The sequence below is a fragment of the Cebus imitator genome, unplaced genomic scaffold (genome assembly GCF_001604975.1).
Source record: "Cebus imitator isolate Cc_AM_T3 unplaced genomic scaffold, Cebus_imitator-1.0 Scaffold57, whole genome shotgun sequence".
Taxonomy (NCBI): Eukaryota; Metazoa; Chordata; class Mammalia; order Primates; family Cebidae; genus Cebus; species Cebus imitator.
In genome coordinates this window covers 6,749,915-6,772,458 of record NW_016107372.1, presented here as the reverse complement: position 1 = coordinate 6,772,458, position 22,544 = coordinate 6,749,915, and the positions used below count along the sequence as shown (strand labels likewise).

At 39.1% G+C, this 22,544-nt stretch overlaps 1 protein-coding gene and 1 long non-coding RNA gene across 2 annotated transcripts in view; one reads left to right on the top strand and one right to left on the bottom strand.

The window, feature by feature from the left end:
* Nucleotides 1–17,012, bottom strand: part of CUL3 (cullin 3) — a 107,076-nt gene extending 90,064 nt beyond the window's left edge. The window contains exon 1 of the mRNA XM_017529025.2: nucleotides 16,417–17,012. Within this exon, the coding sequence (XP_017384514.1) occupies nucleotides 16,417–16,482 (66 nt within the window). The 5' untranslated portion in view covers nucleotides 16,483–17,012. The remainder of the gene's footprint in view (nucleotides 1–16,416) is intronic.
* Nucleotides 17,013–17,258: 246 nt separating this feature from the next.
* Nucleotides 17,259–22,544, top strand: part of LOC108304712 — a 40,086-nt gene continuing 34,800 nt past the window's right edge. Inside the window, exon 1 of the long non-coding RNA XR_005200373.1 lies at nucleotides 17,259–17,319. This is a non-coding gene — a long non-coding RNA (uncharacterized LOC108304712). The remainder of the gene's footprint in view (nucleotides 17,320–22,544) is intronic.

Sequence of the window (22,544 nt, the reverse complement as noted above, 5' to 3'; positions counted from 1 at the left end):
AAAAAAAAAAAAAAAAAGTGGGCGGGAGGGTGGAAGAAAAAGAAAGTGGTAAACAAATGTCTGTTGAATGAATACTAATTTATCCATGTTATATCAATGCAATTTTGAAAACACAAACACTTTAATTATAAGGCACATGATATGGGAAAACAGTTGAATGTGTTTACCCTCAGCAATTAATCTGATTTTAAATAATCAAATCTTTTTTCGAATAGAAGTAATGTACAAGTACCAGACTTTTAAATTTTACCTCAAGCAATATTTTCAGATTTTTCCCATTCATCTATCTAAAGCCCTCACTCAAAAGGCTGCTTAATCATTAATTTTACTAATAAATATTAACTGGGAAGAAAATGGTGGACGAAATAGGCCCTTCAGAAGCAGATCAATAAGCTACAATCTTTCCCTAAATCAAGTAAGTCCAAAAACTATGTATCAAATGAAATGGGCTTCTAGTGCAGATTCCTACATACACATGATTTGGTCTTGGCATCAAATGCATGTCAACAGTGTTGGCAAAACAATGTTACAAATGAACTTTAATCTTTACACTCCCCTAACCATGACACAAAAGCAACATTAACTGCTACTAAAAATCTTTTTAAATTACTGAATGTTCAACTCTCACCTCAGCAATATGTTAACAATAAAAACTTTAGGCTATACTTAATTCCAGGAGCAATAAAATTTAAAGGCTCTAACTTTATGTATTAATATATTTTTAAAAATAGTAATATTCTATTAAAGTAACATTCTAAATTACTTGAGCAGGGCTTTAATCCCATTGATAAAACTGATTAAGTGGCAATAACTGCAGACATACTCAGTAAGGGATTTGGCAACCAATGCTTCAGCAAAACAATAAAATAAACTGCACACACACACATCTATATACACAAACATATAATATCTGCTATCTAATTATTAGATGTATTCAGGACCCTTCCCCAAGAAGGCCAAGTTACAAAGTGGTCAGCAAGCAAAGTAAATTCATTTAGCAGAAAAAGAAACAAAAGCTCTTTAAAGGAAAGATACACTTAAGGATTCTTAAATGCTTATAGCTTAATAAGATTTTTAAAAACCAAGTCAAGAATTTAATTTTTAAAAGTGATCTTTGCCTCCTTACCTCCCTCCAATCCAGGATTATAATTTCCTCATCAGTTAAGTATCAATAACAAAAATAAGTCTATAATAGTCTGTTTTCTTTAAAGCAAAATCTGTTCATTTACGTTACTTCAGATATAAAAATGTAACCTTCAAAATGCCTGAATTTGAAAGGATGTCAGTCTATTATATACTTAAACATCTTGAAGGTTCTGTAATTACTAAGAGTTAGAACTACATCATAAAACAAATTAAAACTAAAATGAAAAGAAGTGAATTCTTAACATCTACTTCCATACAAAGGACAACAAGTCTTTAGTCCTCTGTGAATAATTTTCTACAAGAAAAAATTTAGAACAGGGTGGGTGGGGGAAAGGGTGAGAATTTGAAATTCCAGGCAATTCAGAATGACACAGCTAGACAAAAAAAAAATAAACAAGGGAAAATGCCTGATCTTAATTTCAAGCTCCAGCCTGAAAAAAATTGCTTTGGTACAAGTATCTGAGGAATGGTAGTATTTTTTTTTTTTAATCAGATACAACTAAGCTATTAATTATGTAATGAAGCTTCCTCCCAAACTATAAGCACCTCAGAGTAGACAAGGTCCCTCTCTATGTCATTGTACTCCTAACAATGTATGGCACAATGTTTAGATAATACTCAAAAACTATGATCTGAATATCTGCAGTTAACGATAAGCAGTCTTATGTGATGACCAACCAGTATACAATTACTTATGACATCTGCAATAATACCATTTAACTATCATTTATTCCTTAAACAATGACAAGCATCAAAAATACAGCCAAAGATCCAGGCTTTGAGAAAAACAGCCTAGTGTAACACATTCAAACAGACTTTGGACAAATTAACCTTTCAAAGCTCACTTTCCTCATGTGCTTGTGGCCAGAGAAATATGACAGTGGACTGTGGGGTAATTAAGAAAGTCTGCAAAAGCATCTGCCCAATAACTATGTTTGTTTCTTCCTTTCCTATGCAGAAGAGTCACAGAGCTTTGATTTGTGACTTAAAACTGAATATAAAGACTACTGATGTTTGGTTAACTGGTTTCTCTGGTTACAGTATAGAACAGATGGGAGTGGAGGAGTGCTGCCAAAAAAAGAGGTGATGTCAAGGAAAAAGAAAAAAATAAGATTATCAATCAGAAAAGCACAGCGGCATGGGAGAATTCCATGAAATCACAACCTGATCTACATTTAATTGGGCTCTAATATCATTAAATTACAGAACAGTAACATTCATAATGAGAAAGTTAAATCATCAATAGAAGGCTCAATTATGATTTGCATTTCAGGCCTCAACATGGGTAGGCTATCCAAAACTCAATTTGAAAATTCAGAACAATTTTTTCAAAGACACAAGGTCAAGCTTCCAGATTAACCTATTTAAGTCCATTTAAGTCACAGAGCAATTGAGCTAAGAGTACTAATAACTCTTTCCAGCTATGTCTCTGTGAATGACTTTTGCATGAGGAAAAAAAGTATATACAACATTTCAAAACGATGATGACCATAACAAATAGGATACAATAATGTAATATTCTCACTGAGGTAAAAAGCTTGTCACTGTACTACTATTGGTGCTATTTTCAACCATAAAAAGAGAGAGATTACAGGACTCCCTTAAACACATTTTATCCAGAAAACACAGTATTCATCATAACTAGATTTCAAACATCGTACTTACAGACCTTCGTATTAAGAAAATTAGTGATATCTGAGATCAACACTTTAAAATGTTTTCTTTCCCAATATATTATGAACTCCAAAACACTACTATTTATACTACATGTGTAGTATACTACACTACTACATGGGTCACAAGTATAAAATTAATCTTTACGCATTCATCTATATAAAAACCCTATAAACTGTAAGACAGTGACAAACTGATTATACCTAAATCAATTACATATAACCCAAAAGGAAAGAAAACGTATGAAATACCAAATTGCCATAGTTTGCTCTGCCTTTGAATGACTCTAACTGTAATCGAATAAGAATGACAGCAAAAGGTCTATTATACAAAATTGTTAGAAAAATCTGCTCTAAGTCTATTCAAAACTTCTCTAAAACTGTCAACTCACCAAAAAAAAAAAAAAAAAGTACACAAGAACACAGCTAATTTTCCCACTGCTTCATATTAGAATTTAACCATCATCACTGAAATATACCACTCATAGTTTAAAGAAAAATCCAAGACTAAAAAGGTAGGTAATTTTTGCAACATCACACAACGTATTTTAGACAAAGGCCACAGGAAAAGACACTAGCAGCATTTCCTAGATTTATGTATAAACACAATTGTCTTTTGCTGAAATTTCTGAAGCTAGAATAAGCCTAAGGTAACCCCAAGTTAAAACCTCTTCATTTTACAACAGAAGAAACTGAGGCTAAGGGGCTTATACAAGCCGAGTGTCCTTCCAGGGTACCATGTCAACTCAAACCGTCAGAGTGCTCAACACTGAAAAATCATTTTATAATTAAATAGGCTAGTCTTAACACTGAGTTACTATGACTACCTGTTTATTTCAGTCTGCTAGAGGGAAAAGAGCTTTCAACCAGAAATCAAGCTTCTGGTCATGGATCTTCCATAAATTCAAGTAAGGAGTATATCCCTTGGTAAACCATCTTCTCTAGTCCTCTGTTTCCTCATTTGTTAAGAAAGAACAGATCTCTCAAAAGTCTCTGCCATGGTTTGAATGTTTGTGTCTCCTTCAAAATTCATTTTGAAATTTAACCGTCAATTTAACAATATTAAAAAGTGCGGTAATCCAGGTGCAGTGGCTAATGCCTGTAATCCCAGCACTTTGGGAAGCCAACGTGGGCGGATTGTTTTAGCCCAACAGTTCAAGAGCAGCCTGGGCAACATAGTAAAACCCTGTCTCTACAAAAAAAATAATAATAATAATACCAAAAAAATTGTTGCTGGCCTGCATCTGTCCTTAGCTACCCAGGAGGCTGCGGTGGAAGAATCCGTTAAGCCCTGGAGGGCATGGCTACATGCTACAAGATCAAGTCACTGCAATTCAGCCTGGGTAAGAGTGAGGGGGGGGAAAAAAAAGTGGGGTCTTCAGGAGGTGATTAACTCATAAGGGTGGAACCCTTGCGAACAAGATTAGGTGGCCTTATAAAAGAGGTTGACAAGGAGAGTTCACTTTTTTTTGCCCTTCTGCCTCTAACATGTGCAGATACAGGATTCTCCCCCACCAGAGGATTCTAAGAGGATCCTGCATCAAGGCATCGTGTTGGAGGCAGACAGCAGCCTTCACCAGACAGCAGAAACTGCAGCACCTTGATCTTGAACTTCCCAGACTCCACAAGTGTGAGAAAATAAATTTCTGTTCTTTATAAATTACTCAGTCTGCAGGATTTTGTTACAGTACCATAAAAAGATTACAAGAGTAGCATTAATCAAAAAAGCAGTATTTCTTTCGTGTCTCATTTGCATACACAAAAAGTAGTAAATTATTATTTAAAAAATTTAATCCTTGTACTTCTAATACATTTTACTGTTTAATCTACCACTTTAGTATATTCCCAAAGACAAAAAATTAAAAATCAAAGTAAACATATTAACTTCAAGGAATCACTTCTTGCTAAGTATATACATTTCTATTAACCAAAAATAAAAATAAAAAAAAATTGTGTGTGGTCAGCTTCACAATTTAAATGTAAACTCATAAATATGTCAACTAGTAATAATAAGCCTTTCTTACAGGTTACGCTTTTGACGGCTTTATTCAAGTCAATACACACTAAGGTCCCCTTACACAAGTTATATACTCAAATGTTACTGAACAATGCACATTTCAATTGATTTAAAGTTTTTTATACCTTTTATAAATGGTCCATTTACTTAAAGCCAGTAAAACTTGGATTCTTTTTGTAAAGAGAGTATTGCATTGTATAAGCTTCAGGGCCCCTGGATCTGCCCCTGGCTAATAATTTAAAAGGTAACCTTAGAATTAATTTTCTCTATAATGAAAAGAACACGAACTTTTCAGTCAGACATACCTGGAATTTGAATCCTAACTCTGACCTTCTCTATGCGTATATGCATATAATATACATATTTTACTAGGCCTCTCTGAGACCCAGATAGATTTAAAACAGAAGTAACAACATTATACTTAAAATTGTTTTGAGTATTTCAGATAATTAGTTCAAAGTATCTAAAACAGCCTACCACAAGGCAGACACCCAACAAGTTGTTACGATTCCTATAAAGCAACCTCTAGTGGAAATGGGAATTGGAGATGAAAAAGGAATTTTTCACCATTACTTTGGAGAAGACAGGGCAAACAGAAGAGGCTAAGTGCTGCTCAGTTAAGAGCTGTTTTAGGTAAGAATGACTTAAAAATACATATGTCAAAAAAGTCCTCTTAGCAATGATGGCTTGCTTTTATAGAAAAGTAGCTCTAGGAAATCTCACATTTTCTTAAAGTAGGTAAAAATTCCCCTTTGAAGTCATTTTATGCACCTGCTCAGCAGTAACATTTCTCGTTTAAAGAGCAAATTGGGGTCCATTCCTTTCTCAGTGATTACAAGTGCTAAAAGGAGGTCAAATTAAGAAATCTTGCTTAGTTACATTTCAACTTTAAAATTTTTTTTTTTTTTTAAAGAATGCTGCCTAGTAGCAAAAGATTTGGATTAGGGGTTAAGGCAACTACAGGATCAGTTCTCAATTTCGTCTTAACTGGTATCAAGTTGAGCAAGTAGGATTCTCCTCCTCATCTTTAAAAAAGATTAGTAACTAGTGATTTTAAAGCAATGGTTAACAGAATTTCTTAAAATGAAATCTTTCACAGAACCCCACATACAAATGGTAACACAGGAGCTGCTCTAAAGGACCATAGAGGGAGATCTGGAGATTTCTACTTTCCACTTCCTAGGCCTCCTGGGTCCTAGATACCCTCCGGGCTCCCTGTAAATGTTTGAAAGTAACTGCCCTACACAAAACACAGAATTATAGTTGAAAATTTTGATTTAATGATTGGGAAATTCTTTTAAATGTCTTAGTGATACCACTATTAGAAAGCATTTTCTGATATTTCATTTAATCCTCATAATTTGTGAAGGACTGCTGTAGTTCTCATCTTAAAGAGGAGAAAACAAACTTAAAGAGTCTGTTCATTCCTTTATTCAGCATTGTGTACTATATGCTGGGTGCATACTGCTGTACTGATGAAAGTCATGAAGAAGACTCGAGGCCTCCTCAAGAAAATTATGCTCTAAAAAAGGAGATAGAGACTCCTCTCTCAAGAATCTTGGCTGTGAATGGAGGTAATATGGTAGTTACTATAATGCAGAAGAAAGCGGAAAAGACATCTTCCTTCTCTGAGACCAGAGGAAAAGGAGCCGAGAATGAATAAAGATGCAGATTAAATAATATAACTGAAAGGGTTCTGAACGTCGAATAAACTTTGAACTTTCACCTAATTACATTCCTTTTCACAGTGAAGTAGTTAGGTTTCTTGAAGAAGAGAGGTAAGAGAATTCTCAATAGAGAGCTTAAGGACAATGATTAAAGTTTGGAATAGCTCAGGCAGGAAAGAGAGAGAAGTTGACCAGGGACACACACACACACACACACACACACACAAACTGCTCAGAGGCACTGAGAGTCCAGCTAAATTAGAGACCACTGTCTTGCAATTTTCTCCAGGAGTAGCTAAAAAATGTGTGCAGTGGAGGCAAATAGGTGGAATGATCCAAGATGCTTTCTGCTGCTATTTCTGGCCTTGCTCTGGGGAGACAGTGAGAAAGGTGCAAATGATAACATAGTGAAAGTGATGGCACCATGGCTTGGGAGAAATAAAAGGGTCTTCTTGAGATCAAAGGGCACATGAACGTGAGAAGGAACCAAGCAACAAGAGAGAATAATTAAATAATAACTGCTTGCATTTATTTATAATGCTTATTATGTGCCAAGCACTATTCTAAGGAACTTTACATGTATTAACTCCATCTTTAAAACAATTTTATGACGTAGGTATCATCATTTTTTCCTTTTTATAAAAGAGAGAACAGGCAGACACTAAGTGATTTGCTCAAAGTCCTATATCTAACAAACAGAAGAGCTAGGATAGAATGTAATATTGGAGTTTCAAGATTTCTAAAGTAGTAAGATGACAAGCTCTAAGACAGCATGAAAATCCCTGCAATACAAGTCTGTCTGATCGTCACTGTAGATTCAGTACCTGACCCACAGCAGCAACACACAAAAAAGGTATTTTAAATTGAATAAATGAATGACTTCCACATGCAACGAACAAAATTAAGACATGGCCAAGACATAGTATCTGTGAGGAGGGTATGAAACTCTTTAATGACTGAGGGAGCATGAGTAGGAAGTCAGTAGATGGTCATAGGGAGAGAGCAGGAGAATAATTCTCAAGCCAAAAAAGATGATGATGGATGTGGCAATAAACCACATTTGGGCCCAATGATTCAAGGACTATAAGAAAAATAAAAACCTCAATTCAAAAACATAAGCCTACATCCTCAGGCCAAAGCCACGTTTCAGGTGGAAAGAAGTCACAGAATTCAGTCAGGTGCAGTGGCTCATGCCTGTAATCCCAGCACTTTGGGAGGCTGAGACGGGTGGATCATGAGGTCAAGACATTGAGACCATCCTGGACGACATGGTGAAACCCCGTCTCTACTAAAAATACAAAAATTAGCCAGGCATGGTGGCTCATGCCTATAATCCCAGCTGTTCGGGAGGCTGAGGCAGGAGAACCGCTTAAACCCAGGAGGCGGGGGTTGCAGTGAGCGGAGATCATGCCATTGCACTCCAGCCTGGCAACAGAGCAAGTCTCCATCTTTAAAAAAAAAAAACGAAGACAGGCTGGAGATACAGGGAAATTAATGTGCAAGAGAAACGGGATCAGAGTGTACAATTTAAGTGTGACGGGAAGGGATGAGATGCGAAGGAGTCATGGTGGAGGGAGTGAAATGCAGAGCACAGCTAGTAAACAGAAACGCTGGACCAGAGACTGTCTTCTGACTCTCAATTCAGGGTCACTAACAACACATCGTACGACCTTTACTGATTTCAAGTCATTACTGTTCCAGGAGACTGGGCTGACTACCCTGCTACAGAAAGTGCCACAAGATTTTTAATGACCCACTACTACATCTTAACACTTCACTTAGAGCTACAAAAACTTCAAACATTTTAGGGCACCATTTGCTTACTGAATTTATCAATTACTATGGTTTGGCTTAGAGGAATAGTTTCTCATTTAATCAGTCATTCACTAACCATCCACACTATGCTAAATGATGTGTGGTTCAAAGGGGTATCTGGCATAAGCTTTGGACAAGGACCAAAACCTAGTTCAGGAGTGAAACAAAAAAGGGAGAGGGGAGAAGAAGGAGACAGGGAGGAAAGGAAGGAAAAAAGAAAAACCAGGTATGTTTTTAAATGAACATTTAACGTACATATTATAGAACGGGCAAACCAAGTGAGCATTTATTCCTTCAATAAAGTTATGACAGGTTACACAATTACTCCAAGGATTATGTGTGAATCATTACAGGAACTTCTGTTTTTGAAACGACCCCTCAAGACACAACAGGATTCTTTTAAGTGTCCCAGTGGTAGTAAACCTATAACCTTTGAGAATGCTTTCTTAGCATGGTTCACAAACTGGCTCTGCAGGCTTTTCAAAACTTAAGTTCTAGAAGTTGTACAGTAAAATGACAGGATCACTAAAATAAGTGTATAACGTTCAATGTAACTGCTTGCAAAAACAATACCCACTTTTAATATTGACCTAATCACGGCTAAACATTGGTATGACAATAGTTAGCTATGTGCTAAGTTCTATTTTAAAGCTTTATTTTTTTTAAATCACACAACAACACTGTAAGGTGGATCTTATTAGTAGTCTCATTTTACATAATGGAAAACTGAGGCTACAAGAAGTTAGTAACCTGTTAAAGGCGATGCAGCTAGAAAGACGTGAAGCTGATGTTCAAGCCCACACTCTTAGGCTTGCAGTCTCTCTACTTCTTAGTCATATCCCTATACTCATATGTTGAACACTCTAGAGCAGAAGTAAATGAAAATTCTCTACAGACTATCCATAGTTTTATTCTCCTAAGTAGTCAAAGAAATGCAAATTAAAGCATTAAAGTATTATTTTTTCACCTATGAAATTAAAGATACAATTACGTTGGGTAAGACACTGCTACAAAGAAGTTAAACTGACACAACCTTGAGAAATAAGAGTTCTCACTTCAGAGCCAGATTGCTTGGGTCAGAATCCTAGTTCTGCCACTTGCAAGAATATCATAAGCAAATTACTCAACCTCTCAAAGCCTCATTTGTAGAACAGATAATAGCAGCATTCTATAGTTGCTGGAATTGAGTAAGTTTAGACATGCAGAGTACATGATAAACATTCAGAAAGTGTTACCTATTATTACTACCTTTATGGAGGTCAATTAGGCAACATATTTCAGTTATATGCAGCCCAATAATTCAATAATCATAGCTGGGCTCAAATATTTGTGTCTAAGTAGTCACAGTCGCAATCTTTTTTAATAGAAAAAATATGGACTCCCTGGAATCAACCAAAATATCTGGCAATAGGGAAATGGTTAAGCAAACTGAGGTTTTATAGTCATTAAAAACCATGTTTTCAAAAATTACAGTAAGAAATTTTTTAACACCAACATATACAATAATTACCTTAATTTTACTGTGTGTTCACTCAAGAGTTTGAAAGATTAAAAGGAAACAAATGAAAATGTTAATGTTGTTTGTTTCCAAGTGGTAAGACTATATACAGGTGATTTCTTTACTTCCCTATTTATACATTTAGATATTTATCACGTTTTCTACCAGGAATACACATCACTGTTATAATTAGAAAAGTTACTAAAATAAATTTATTGCTTTAACAGACTGTGGTTGAATAGTTTTCACAATACAATGATAGACTAATACTAACTGTAATTTATGTTTTTCACTAAATTGTATTTAATTAAATTAATTCATATAATTCATGTTACTAGTAAGATTTGTTCTTTACACTCTGCTGACCTTACAATGGGCTAATAACTCCTTCAAAAAAAAGTTGCATCGTTTAAAACTACAAATTGTCTAGTAACTTTTACATAAACCTAACAAAACTACTTGAGACCATCCACATACTCTGGAATGAAAATTAAAAATTACCTCTGAAGTCTCCCAATGTATAATAATAAAGAGAAGACATACCACTTTTTCTAGCCTTAATCATGTAACTTTCCTGAACTGGACAAATGCTGTCATTACTAAACTACATTTAATGAATGAATGATGTACAAACAAATGAAGCATTCCCTACTTTGTTTAAATCAAGCCTGTGATTTATGTTGTTATTTAAAAAGCCAAATTTTTACACTGTATTTCATATTACTTGCATAGTTTCAAATTCAATATTGGTACTAATAATTTCCCAAGTTCCTCTGAATTGCTATCTAGAAAGACAAGGCAAAATAAATACTTTATTAATAACAACTGTATATTTTTATTTTTTTTAACTTCTAAAGTCAGAGAGGTACTAACAGCTATAACACAACTGGCTGTCCCAAAACTATAAACACTATCAATAACAGTATCAGTCTAAGTGTAAGTAACACTTTAATGAATCTGCTTCACCTTGCTTCATAACATGAAAAACAAATTTATAATTAATTCTCTGCTCTGTGATCTGCAATGCTACCACCCAGCTTCCCTCCAGGTACCAGTCCAGGTAGCTCTATGCAACAACTGCCTTCCCTAAGAGAAGCCTACCATGAAGATGAAAGCTGTTCCTTCGAATCTGGCAAACATTTTCCTTTTTTTTTTTTTTTTGAGACAGAGTTTCACTCTTACTCCCCAGGCTGGGGTGCAATGGCGCAATCTCACCTCACTGCAACCTCCGCCTTGAGTGTTCAAGCGATTCTCCTGCCTCAGCCTCCCGAGAAGCTGGGATTACAGGCTTTGTCCCATTGCGCCTAGCTAATTTTGTATTTCTAGTAGAGACGAGGTTTCTCCGTGTTGGTCAGGTTGGTCTCAAACTCCTGACCTCAGGTGATATGACTGTCTGGGCTTCCCAAAGTGCTGGGATTATAGACGTGAGCCACCGAGCCCAGCCATCAAATCTAGGAAACATTTCTGTAGCTCAAAGAAAAGAAAACACAATTAACTGTCCCCATCTGTCCTTAGACTCTTCCTGTTCTTAAGTATATCACTAATGATCATAAAACTCTTTCACTAATGTAAGTTGCTCTGTATGTTTCAGCTAACAATCACCTCCAAACATTTGCTGCCCATGCTACACAGGTGGAGTCCATCTAGCATTAAGGAGTGGGCATTTTATCATAACACTCTTTCTCATGATGAGTTAGCATGCTTTTACAAACTGAGACAATTTCCAGGACCCCCAGGTAGAGGTCCTAAGAGCCTGATTACATTCTGGAGATAGTCACCTTCCTAACAGGTTTCCCAAACTCTGAAGGCTAAGCCAAGAAAGGCTTCATTACTGTTTGATAGAGGAGAAGACAGCATTTTCATTCAAACTTTACCCCTCCAATTCCAACCAAGCTCATCAAACCCATGTGGACAAAATCCAGACAGTAAAAATGATAGGAAATGACTTTTCAAAGATAAAGACAAAAGGTTTACCTGACAGCAACTAATCCTACATAGTGGAACAAAGCCCAGCTGTAAGGAAGAGACTCCGTGGGACAGAAATATTTGGTCCAAACCCACATTATTTCCACGAGTTTCATAACTACTGCCTCCCTTCTGTAAAAGTTTTGTGGTCCTTGCTGTTCCTTTGCATACAAAAAAAAAGTTTAAACATTATCAAAAAAGATGTGTAATTATATATTTTGTGCAATGCAGGAAAGCTTATAAACTGGAATAAACTTTCCTTTGTCAACAGCTTACAAAAACAGAAACGTCCTTATTGTCCTCCACCTTAAAAAGAATTTCTATGAAAAGGTCTACTTAAAAATGCAAATTGTGCATTAAACTGTGGTGTACTAGAACTCCTACAATGAGGATATACTTAAAATATGCACTAAGGCTGGGTGTGGTGGTTCATGTCTGTAATCCCAGCCAGCACTTTGGGAGACTGAGGTGGGCAGGTCACCTGTGGTCAGGAGTTCAAGACCAGCCTGGCCAACACGGCAAAATGCCGTCACCTACTTAAAATACAAAAATTTACCAGATGTGGTGGCGCAAACCTGTAGTCCCAGCTACTCAGGAGGCTGAGGCACAAGAATCGCTTGAAACCTGGAGGTGGAGGCTGCAGTGAGCTGAGATTACGCCACTGTACTCCAGCCTGGGTGACAGAGCAAGACTCTGTCTCAAAAAAGAAAAAAATGCATTCAAAACCCTACAAAGAATCTGATTTTACTGTTGAAAATTTATCTGTAGTATTATGCATCTACAAAATATAAGTTCACTCTTACCACTCTATTTTGCAATGAAAACAATCTCAAAACATAATTCTACACTTTTTTTACACGTCAATTTGTAAAACAGTCTGAAATGCACCTGAGACTCAGGAGAGTCTCGCTCTGTGGTCCAGGCTGGGGAATGAGAGAAATGGGGGTTGGGGGAGTTGGGGGGTACATTTTGGTCAAAGGGTACAAGCTGCAAGATGAATAAATTGTGGAGATGAAATGTGCAGCACGGTAAGAATAGTTAATAATACTATATTGCATATTTGAAATTTGCTAAGACAGTAGACCTTAATTGCTCTCATCACACAGACATTAAAAAACCAAGTATTTGTGAGGTGATTATATGTTAGCTTCACGGTAGTAATCATTTCACAATGTATACAACTATCAAAACCTCATGTTGTCCACCTTAAACATATACAATTAATTTTTTTTTCCTGAGACAGTCTTGCTCTGTCACCCAGGCTGGCGGCACCACCTCAGCTCACTGCAACCTCTGCCTCCCGGGTTCAAGTGATTCTCGTGCCTTAGCCTCCCGAGTAGCTGGGATTACAGGTGCGTGTCACCACCCCTGGCAAATGTTTGTATTTTTAGCAGAGGCAGGGGTTTGCATGATGGGCAGGCTAGTCTCCAACTCCTAACCTCAGGTGATCTGCCCACCTCACCCCCCCAAAGTGCTGGGATTACAGGTGTGAGCCACTACGCCTGGACTTTCGGTGAAACTGTAATTTCTCTTAAGTTACAGTAACTATATATCCAAACAACAGATGTAAAATACAATAATTTTTAAATATGTGCATATGTGTAACCATAAACAATTAAGGATAGACCTATGTATAACCATAAACAATATTTCTTTTTTTTGAGACAGTTTCACTTTTATTGCCCAAGCTGGACTGCTATGGCTTGATATCAGTGTTGCCCAGGCTAGAGTGCAACGGTGTGATCTCAGCTCACTGCAACCTCCGCCTCCCAAATTCAAGCGATTCTTCTGCCTCAGCCTCCTGAGTAGCTGGGACCACAGGCAGCCGCCACCAGGCCTCACTTTTTTTTTTTTTTTTTTTTTGGTATTTTTAGTAGAGGTGAGATTTCACCATGTTGGCCAGGCTGGTCTCAGACACCTGACCTCCGGTGATCCACCTGCCTCGGCCCCAAAACACTAAACTGCTGGGATCACAGGTGTGAGCCACCTCGTCTGGCCACGTTTTTTCTTTATGTGATACTATGCATTAACTACTTTTGACTATCAACTTATGCAGTCTACAGTTATGTACAAAATTGCTGTAAGACAGGAATTTTGAAGGTCTACAAGCACATGGTTAACAAGATAAATCTACAAAATACCATACCACTGAGATATTTGGCTATCTGTAACAAAGTCTCATAAACTATAACAATTTTTTTTCTTTTTTTGAGACAGAGTTTCACTCTTGTTGCCTAGAGTGCAATGGTGCAACCTCTGCCTCCTGGGTTCAAGCAATTCTCCTGCTTCAGCCTCCCCAGTAGCTCGGACTACAGGCACCCACCACCACATCCAGCTAATTTTTTGTATTTTAGTAGAGACGGGATTTCACCGTGTGGGCCAGGATGGTCTCAATCTCCTGACTTCATGATCTGCCTGCTTCGGCCTCCCCAAATGCTGGGATTACAGACGTGAGCCACCGCGCCCAGCCAAACTAGAATTGTTACTTTCAATGGGAACCACTTATGAATGTTATTAATACTTAGTAACGAAAAATTTTAGAAATCAGCAGCTATTAACTACTGAATATCAAAACAAGTCACTCACATATAACCTGAAGGAGAAGTTATTCACAGAATGGGCCCAAATTAGCTCATAACCATAAACGAAGCTAAAAAAAATTCAGTTCCAGTACTATGTGGTAACCTATCATACAATTTTATTATACTGGTCAGCTAAAGGAATAATGAAATTCTCTCCCACCTCTTCTCCTCAACAATACTAGCTCCAGAAGGCAGGGATCTTGGTCTTTTTAGCTATACAGACAAACCCGCAGAACAGTGCCTGGCACATAATATTCAGTATTTGTTGAACAAATAAAATGATGGCAAAACAGGTAAGACCAGGGAAACCTGAAGAGATCAAAGAGTTTGATTACACACAGATGAAAGTACAACTGGTCAATCAGAAGGCCATTAACCTGAGTGAGTTGATGTCAAATGTGAGTTACTCCACATTTTAGAAAAAAAATCTTTAAAACTTCAGAATTCAAGAATGAGGAGTGTACGACCGCAAACACTCCTAGAAAATCTGTTGTACAAAACTATTAACTTCATAAAATTCTAAATTCTAAACTCTACTTTTAAATGGTCAGAATTTAGCAGGAAAATTATTAATATTACTCACAAATTCATAAAGCCAACTCTTTGCCCAATTATAAAGGAAAACATACTAGTAAACTTCGTTAGCACTCTGTCAATACTGCTGACTTCCTGATATAATTTCTCACGTTTACTTATAAAAAAGTTTGAAACATTCAAAAAGCCTTTATTATCAAAAACACTTAATTCTCCTAAATACATCGTACCTATTTACACAAAGCAGAAGTTTCCTCACACTGACTTTAGTATTAGTGTTCTTGCAATTTCAGAATTCTCCATCAGGTGTATCCTTTTCAATTTTAGGAATTCAAAAAGGTCCTCAGGTTCTCTGGGACTAAATTACTTAACTCAACTGGGGCATATTTAGATAATAAGTCTTTTCCCCACTACAACTGCACTTCAGGAAAAGGAAAGTGACAATAAATTCCTCTCTTATACCTGCACATCATATGAAGTATTTGTGAATCTAAGAAGGGAAGACCAAGATCTTTCTCTAATTTTACTTTTAAAAATCTTCTGTCCAATTGCTAGTTCGTCTGTCTTGATGTATGCCTTTTATTGGAGCAACATGGGCCAGTATGTCCAGTTTGTTAACAACAGAACATTTTAATTGCTTGCCATAAGGTATCTGAATCAGATATGACACCCAAAGTTATACCCTATGTTCTAAACACCAAAAGGGTACGACTCAACGTAACGCCAAAAAAGTAAGTTTCTGAGCAGAATGCGTTTGCTGTCACTGAAACCGATGAAAGAAAGCAACTCCACAAGGCGACTACGCTCATTCTTTGGGCTCCCAAGGCTGAGAAATGGAGAACCAATTGTCCGGTTCGCTCTCTGTGGCTTCCCCCCGGCCTTCCTCCGAGTGGCGAGGCAATCCTGCACAAGTTTGTAAAGTGCTTAGGAGGCTTGCGGGATGAAAGACGCTATAAATACACCCCATGTTACTAGTTTATGATCACTGAGCATTCCGTGCAACCACTGTCACTGCGTCGAGGGCAGGTTGATGGCATAGCCCTTCCTGGGAAGGGGGACACAGGGCAGCCCTTTCATCACCCTAAAAGCTAGGCTGGGTTATTTTGGAAAGTGCAGCGAAACCCCACGTGAAAAGTTCCACACATGCCCCACACAGGGAGGACTCCGCCGCGGCCAGCAGTGGCGGAGACTGGGCCTACACCCCGGCAACGTGGGGAAGCGTGGGGCAGCCGAGGGGCCCTAGCCGCAGCCGACGCCCACGGGGCGGCTGGAGAAGCAGCTCCCAGACGGGGGCGCGGCGCCAGGCCCGGGCTCCCGGCGCGGAGAACGGCCCGGGAGGGCGGCCGCGCAGGGGCCCCGAGCCGCCCGCTTGCTGGGAAGGCTCGCGCCCCGCGGCCGGCGGGCGTGGGGGAGGGGAGGCCGGGCCTGCGGCCTGTTGGGGGAGTTCAGCCCGGGCCTCGCGTGCCGCTCTCGGCCCGGCCCCCGGCTCCGGGGTCCCGGACGCCGGGGAGAGACTCACCGGAAAGGCCCGGATCCGCATCTTGGTGTCCTTCCGGCTGCCCGTGCCTTTGCTCAGATTCGACATGGTGCTCGTCCCCTCCCCGGCGGCGGCTTCAGGTCGCGCTCCGCGGCGCCGGTGTCACATTTAAGGCGGGCGGGCAGGCGAGGGGCGACGCTGGGGGCGGCGGCGGCGCGGCCCCCGGGCAAGGCTAGGGAGCTGGCCGGCCCCTGAGCAGCCGCGGCGGCGGCGGGGACGACGGCGGCGGCTCGGGCTCCGGCGACTCCGACGCGGCTGGGGAGCTGCGCTGGCGCGGCGGCTCCGCGGGGTCCCCCTCAGGCCCGGCTCCGCTCCCTTTATCGCGCTCCTCCGCGATGGCGGCGGCGGCGGCGACGGACAAACATCTCACTGCGCAGGCCGAACGTCGTCCTCCTCCTCCTCCTTCTCCTCCTCCGCCTGAGCGAGACGAGATCCGGCCCAGAGGGTGGAGGGGGGAGGAGGGAGGGAGGAGAGCCGGAGAGTGAGAGATGCGGGGGGAGGGAGGTGGGAGGACGGGAGGGGGAAGCGGGCGGCAGCGGCGGGGACGCTCAGATCTCGCGAGAAGAGGGCGAGCGCGCTACTCCTCGTGGGGCGGGGCGAAGCCCGGGAGCGGGAGGACGCCACCGGAGGGGAGGAGGGGAACGGGGAGTTGGGGGGGGGGGTAGAGAAAAGGGGGCGTGGCTAAGGGCAGGAGGCTTAAGATGCCTTTTTGAAAGAGGAGCGCCAGGTCCCGGGTCCTGGGCGGAGGTGGTTGCTGATTGGTGGAACTGCATGTGGGGTTGGCGGGGCGGGGGGTCCTGGTCACGTGGGGGGAGTGGGCGGGGGAAGTTCGAAGAGCCGGAGCAGGATTGTAGTGGGCTGGGGCCCACTGGGCTGAGATGAGAGGTTAGTCTGGAGAAAGAGCGTGGGGTGCTAGATAGATAACTATGTCCGGAACTGGTTCCTGTGTTTTTCTAGGGCATGTGGACTAGGGGTGGGTACTTGAGCAGGAGCCAGCAACTTGAATGAAGCGTTTGTGCAGGAGTTACCTGCATTGTCGGAAATTACTGTCCTGTGTGCTCAACAAGGTATTCGGACTGGGTGTGCACACAACAACTCTCAGGACTGGAGGGTGGAAATTTAATCTACAAAGTGCCCTTAAACTGCAAAAACTTCGGGACCTCTTGATTCACTGATATTTTTTGGTGGACCCAGGGCTTCTTAATGTTAAAACCTGTTTTTCATTGCTATCAGAAAAAAATGACAGCTCCATTAATGAAATGCAGCATTTGGTAAATGATGTTAAATGGAATGATAGAAAGCTAACTTTAACCAACCAGATGAGTCATTTCTGCTATTACCAAGAGTACTGGAGGTTTTTAAAGCCAAAATTACTGTCTGATACCGTTGCTGTATATTTGAAAAGTTTTGTCTTTTGGTTTTGGGGGAGAGGGGTTTGGTCATTTTATAGTCAAAATGTCTAATCTGACTCATGGTTTTGCTGTCCATTTATTATGAATTATACTTCCTCATTTACCTACTTGCCCAAGTGCTGTTATGTTTGGGTTTTTGACTCTGCAAGGGAATATGCGAGTGCCTACTAAAGTTTGTCATCTTCCTATTTTAATGAAGCAGCTGTTTTGGGGATGGATATGTACATTTAGAAGCTGAAATTGTAATACTTTAAATAGCAAACTTAATATAAAGTGAAATACACTTATTTGTTGACTGTAAGGTTGAATTTACCCTAAATTAACCCTGATGAGTAAGCTTATGAGTTGTTGCGCTTAAATCCCCTACTCGGTTGAAACGCCCCATTGCAAATACCATATTTTCTTGTTTTTTTTTTTTCCTGTGGGCGTTTTTTGGTATTGGCTAATTAAAGCAGGAGCTTAAAAAACAAGAATGTTGCTTAAGATAATACCTAAATACTGAGGCTAAAAATAGGTTATCAAGAATTGATAAACTAAGATTGGGAGGGGCTCTGACTTCAATATAAGATAATGTCAGTATTGGGTAGGAGTTTATAATTTGTATGCTAATTGAACCTTTATTTCCATAATATTAGAATATAATAACAAACAATGTTTTCCTGTTGTTTGTACTCTGGTATGGCCCAGTTTCTTTGTACTCTAAGAATATATGTTCAGAACAAGGATCGCTGAGAAGCCATAAAAATAAATTTAACAGTGGTGTCACCTCGGCTTCCTGCAACCTCTGCCTTCCTGGAAAAAAAAAAAAAGAAAATTAGTTAAAAATATATATTTAAAAATATATATATGTTCTTGGAGCCATTGTTTGAATCCCAATTCTGCCACTTTACTAGTTGTGTTATGTGTCTTTTGGGGCATGGAGTTGACAATGCCTAGAGTTCCTCATCTGTAAAATGGAGACAATAACAATACTTCCTCCTTGGGCTACTATGAAATTTAAATAAGTGAATACATTTTTAAAAGCCCTGAGAGTTGGGCATGGAGCAGCCAGTTGCCACCTATATTGGCTGTTATTAACATGGGCATTAAAGCCAAGGTTATACTACTTCCTTTATTCAATAGGTAGGTTTCTTTAAAAAAACACTTGTACGCTTTTATAAAATGAATCATATTTTGAAATTAAGCCAGTCACTGACATTTGGATCTCTCAGTCCAATAAAATATTTTCTGATAAGCTAAGGAGTCAATATAGGTTTGACTTTATATTGGCAAGGGCATTAAAAAGGTACAACTAGCATAGACTATCCCCATCATTTATTAAAAAGTATTTTAACCTCAGAAATGGGGAAGATCCATTTTTGAATAAATGACAGTTTCTTGAATTTACCAGCCTCAGGATGAACAATGCGTCACACTGATTTTTCTCATTTCACTGTGAACTTAAGGAGATGTCATAGGTCAGCATTTAGGAAATCATTACATTAAGGCATATTTCTACTTAATTGTAAAGCATATAGTAAATATGGTAACTCTAATGTATTTGTTTTGTGAACCCAGATTTTCATATGTTGGTGTTGCTTAACCAAAATTTAGCTGCAGCTAAAAGAATCATTATAAACTGTGTCTTCCCTTGGCTATTAACCACCAACAATCAGAAAAACGATTCAAAATGAATTTTTCATTAAGAAGTCTGCTCATTTATTTGTTCAGTTATTCATTTATTCAAGAATTATTGTTGAATGGCTACTATATGTCAGAAACTAGGGTGAATGAGACAGATGGGACCTGCCATCACATCCTGTTTCACATCTCACAGTTTGTAAACCACAGACCCACTTTGGATTTGGCCCCAACTTTGTATATACTTCAGTCCAGAAATCAGATATTTTCCTTCCTAAGGAAGCAGCATCCTCAAAATGTATACAAAATACTTTCTGAAGCAGCAGTAGACTTTTTCTGTGCCCAGTTATATTCCCTGACTTGAAGATAGCAAGTAAACTTTCAGGATGTTGCTTTTCTGCAAACTGCCACCTAATCCAGCAGAGAAAGCAGCACCGGAACAGGAACGCACTAGATCTTGCATGCCTGGCGATTGGTATTCCTACTCATGCTGACAGTGTCCTGACACAGGAAAACAGTGGCCTCATTTTCATTTATTCTTTCCACTTATTCGTATGGAGCACGTGCAGTCAGAGAGATCAGGCAGTTGAGTGGGCCAGCCTCTTTCCCACATCCTGGTCTGTAAAAGAGGAATATAAGGTGTGAGGAGCTGGTGAAAGGAAGTAATAGCCTCTTCTTGACCATCAGTTTCTAGGTATTCAGGATACCAAGTCACTTTAATCAGTGTTTCAGATCTGCTGATTTTATTATATGGATATTGGTTATTAAAATAGCTCAAAGCCCACCATTTCAATTAGAAAAACCTGTTCAATGGTTTTGAGTAGACCAAGACTAGGTTAGAGAAAGAAAATGTTTTTCGAATTGAAAGGCAAAGATGTATAGATATTATCAGCTCCTGGAATGGAAGGACTAGATCTTCTGCTTTCTTGTCTCTACCAGGCAACTAATAAGTATTATAGGCCATTAGATGTGGAGTTGTACATATTTAGGGTAGTAGCATGTGTATGTGCATTACGAGATGACATGTTATTGATGAGTACCCCATTGAGAACATAACCACAGATGCTTAAATATGTGAAAACTGTAAGCCTTCTCCATGTACCTTTTCTACTGTGTCCTTAAAATTTTCCTTACATATTGAGACAAAAAGCATATGAGACATATGAGCATATGAGACAAGTTGCATCTTAAACTAAAAAATTTTAAATGTCTGATTGTATCATAAAAATCCATCTCAGTTTTTCATCACCCTGTCATGAAAAGAAAATCATTTCCCTGGTAGCTCTGGAAATATTCTGGTTGGCTTGGATAGTGTTCTGTTTATTCCACATATACCTAATAAATTAATATTCTGGAAATAAAAATATCTATACGACCAACTAACCTAATTTAACATAATATGAATTCTCAATTTAAAAATATAGGCATGGCATCTATGTAATCTTATTTCAAAGAAAAAGAATTTCTTCTTATTGATACCATTGTAACAGTAAGTGTATCAAGAAATCCCCAGGGGACCGTTATGAGTATGTATTGCTTTCATTCATGACAAGTAAAGTATACATTCAGATTTATAACTCATCAGCTCTGTCTTTGTGAAGTAAGTTAATTTTGGAGTTGAGATAAAGCATTGTGCCAAAAGAGCTATAAAAGTAATAGTCTAAATTTTATACTAGATTTAGTAATTGTATGAATTATAAATACTACACTGGTCAAATATAATAAAATGGCTAAAATGGAATTATCTCTTTTTTTTTTTTTGAGACAGAGTGGAGTGAAGTGGCATGATCTCAGCCCACTGCAACCTCTGGGTTCAAGCAATTCTCCTGCCTCAGCCTCCCAAGTAGCTGAGACTACAGGCACGCACCACCATGCCCAGCTAATTTTTTGTATTTTTAATACAGATGGAGTTTCACCATGTTGGCCAGCTGGTCTCAAACTCCTGACCTTGTGATCCACCTGCCTCAGCCTCCCAAAGTGCTGGGATTACAGGCGTGAGCCACCTCACCTGGCAATGGCATTATCTTTAAACTTCTTTAATAAGCTATTTGTCTTCAGTTCCTAATAAAACTATATTCTTAATTCATATCTAAAACCGATAGATATCAAAATCTGAGAGAAGGAGCCCTTGTAAAGAGAAGAACCTTTAAAAGTCTAAAAGATATGAGAATTGTTGGGGTCAGGTGGGCATGGTGGCTCACACCTGTAATCCCAGCACTTTGGGAGGCCAAGGCGGGCAGATCACCTGAGGTTAGGAGTTCAAGACCAGCTTGACCAATGTGGGAAACCCCATCTCTACTAAAAATGCAAAAAAAAATTAGCCGGGCATGGTGGTGGGTACCTGTAGTCTCAGCTACTTGGGAGGCTGAAGCAGGAGAATCACTTGAACCCGGGAGGTAGAGGTTGCAGTGAACCAAGATTGCGCCATTGCGCTCCAGCCTGGACTCCCAAGAGCAAAACTCTGTCTCAAAAAAAAAAAAGAAAAAAAATTGTTGGGGCCTATTTCTAGCCCAAAATTGATAGCACGAATTCCTAGAGTAAGTTGACTTTTAAGTTGTTGGTCTCTGAGTCCTCTAATTTTTGTGTGGTTGGATATTGGGCAAAAAACCCCTTTAATGGACAGTTATGAAATAGCGTGACAGGTGGATGCCTTGTTAGGATAAAACCAGCAACTTTACATTGAACCCAATTAAAAACCTTTTAAAGAATTTTTATGTATGAGAAATTGATTAAAAATGGTATCGAAATTTTCTGTTACTGAAATTCTCATTGAGAAGTGGCTATTTCTACATGAACCCTTGGTTTTTTGTTTTTTTTCTTTGAGAAAAAAATCTACTTTAGATGCTTGTTGTAAAGGCAGTTTCCTATCCTTCTGTTAATTCGTATAGTGATGTTTGTCCTTTCTTTGGGAGGGGAGGAGGTATTTCCTATTAGCACACTGGTCTCTTGTTTATTTTTTTTTTAATTTATTTTATTGCATTTTAGGTTTTGGGGTACATGTGAAGAACATGCAAGATTGTTGCATAGGTACACACGTGGCAGTGTGATTTGCTGCCTTCCTCCCCATCACCTATATCT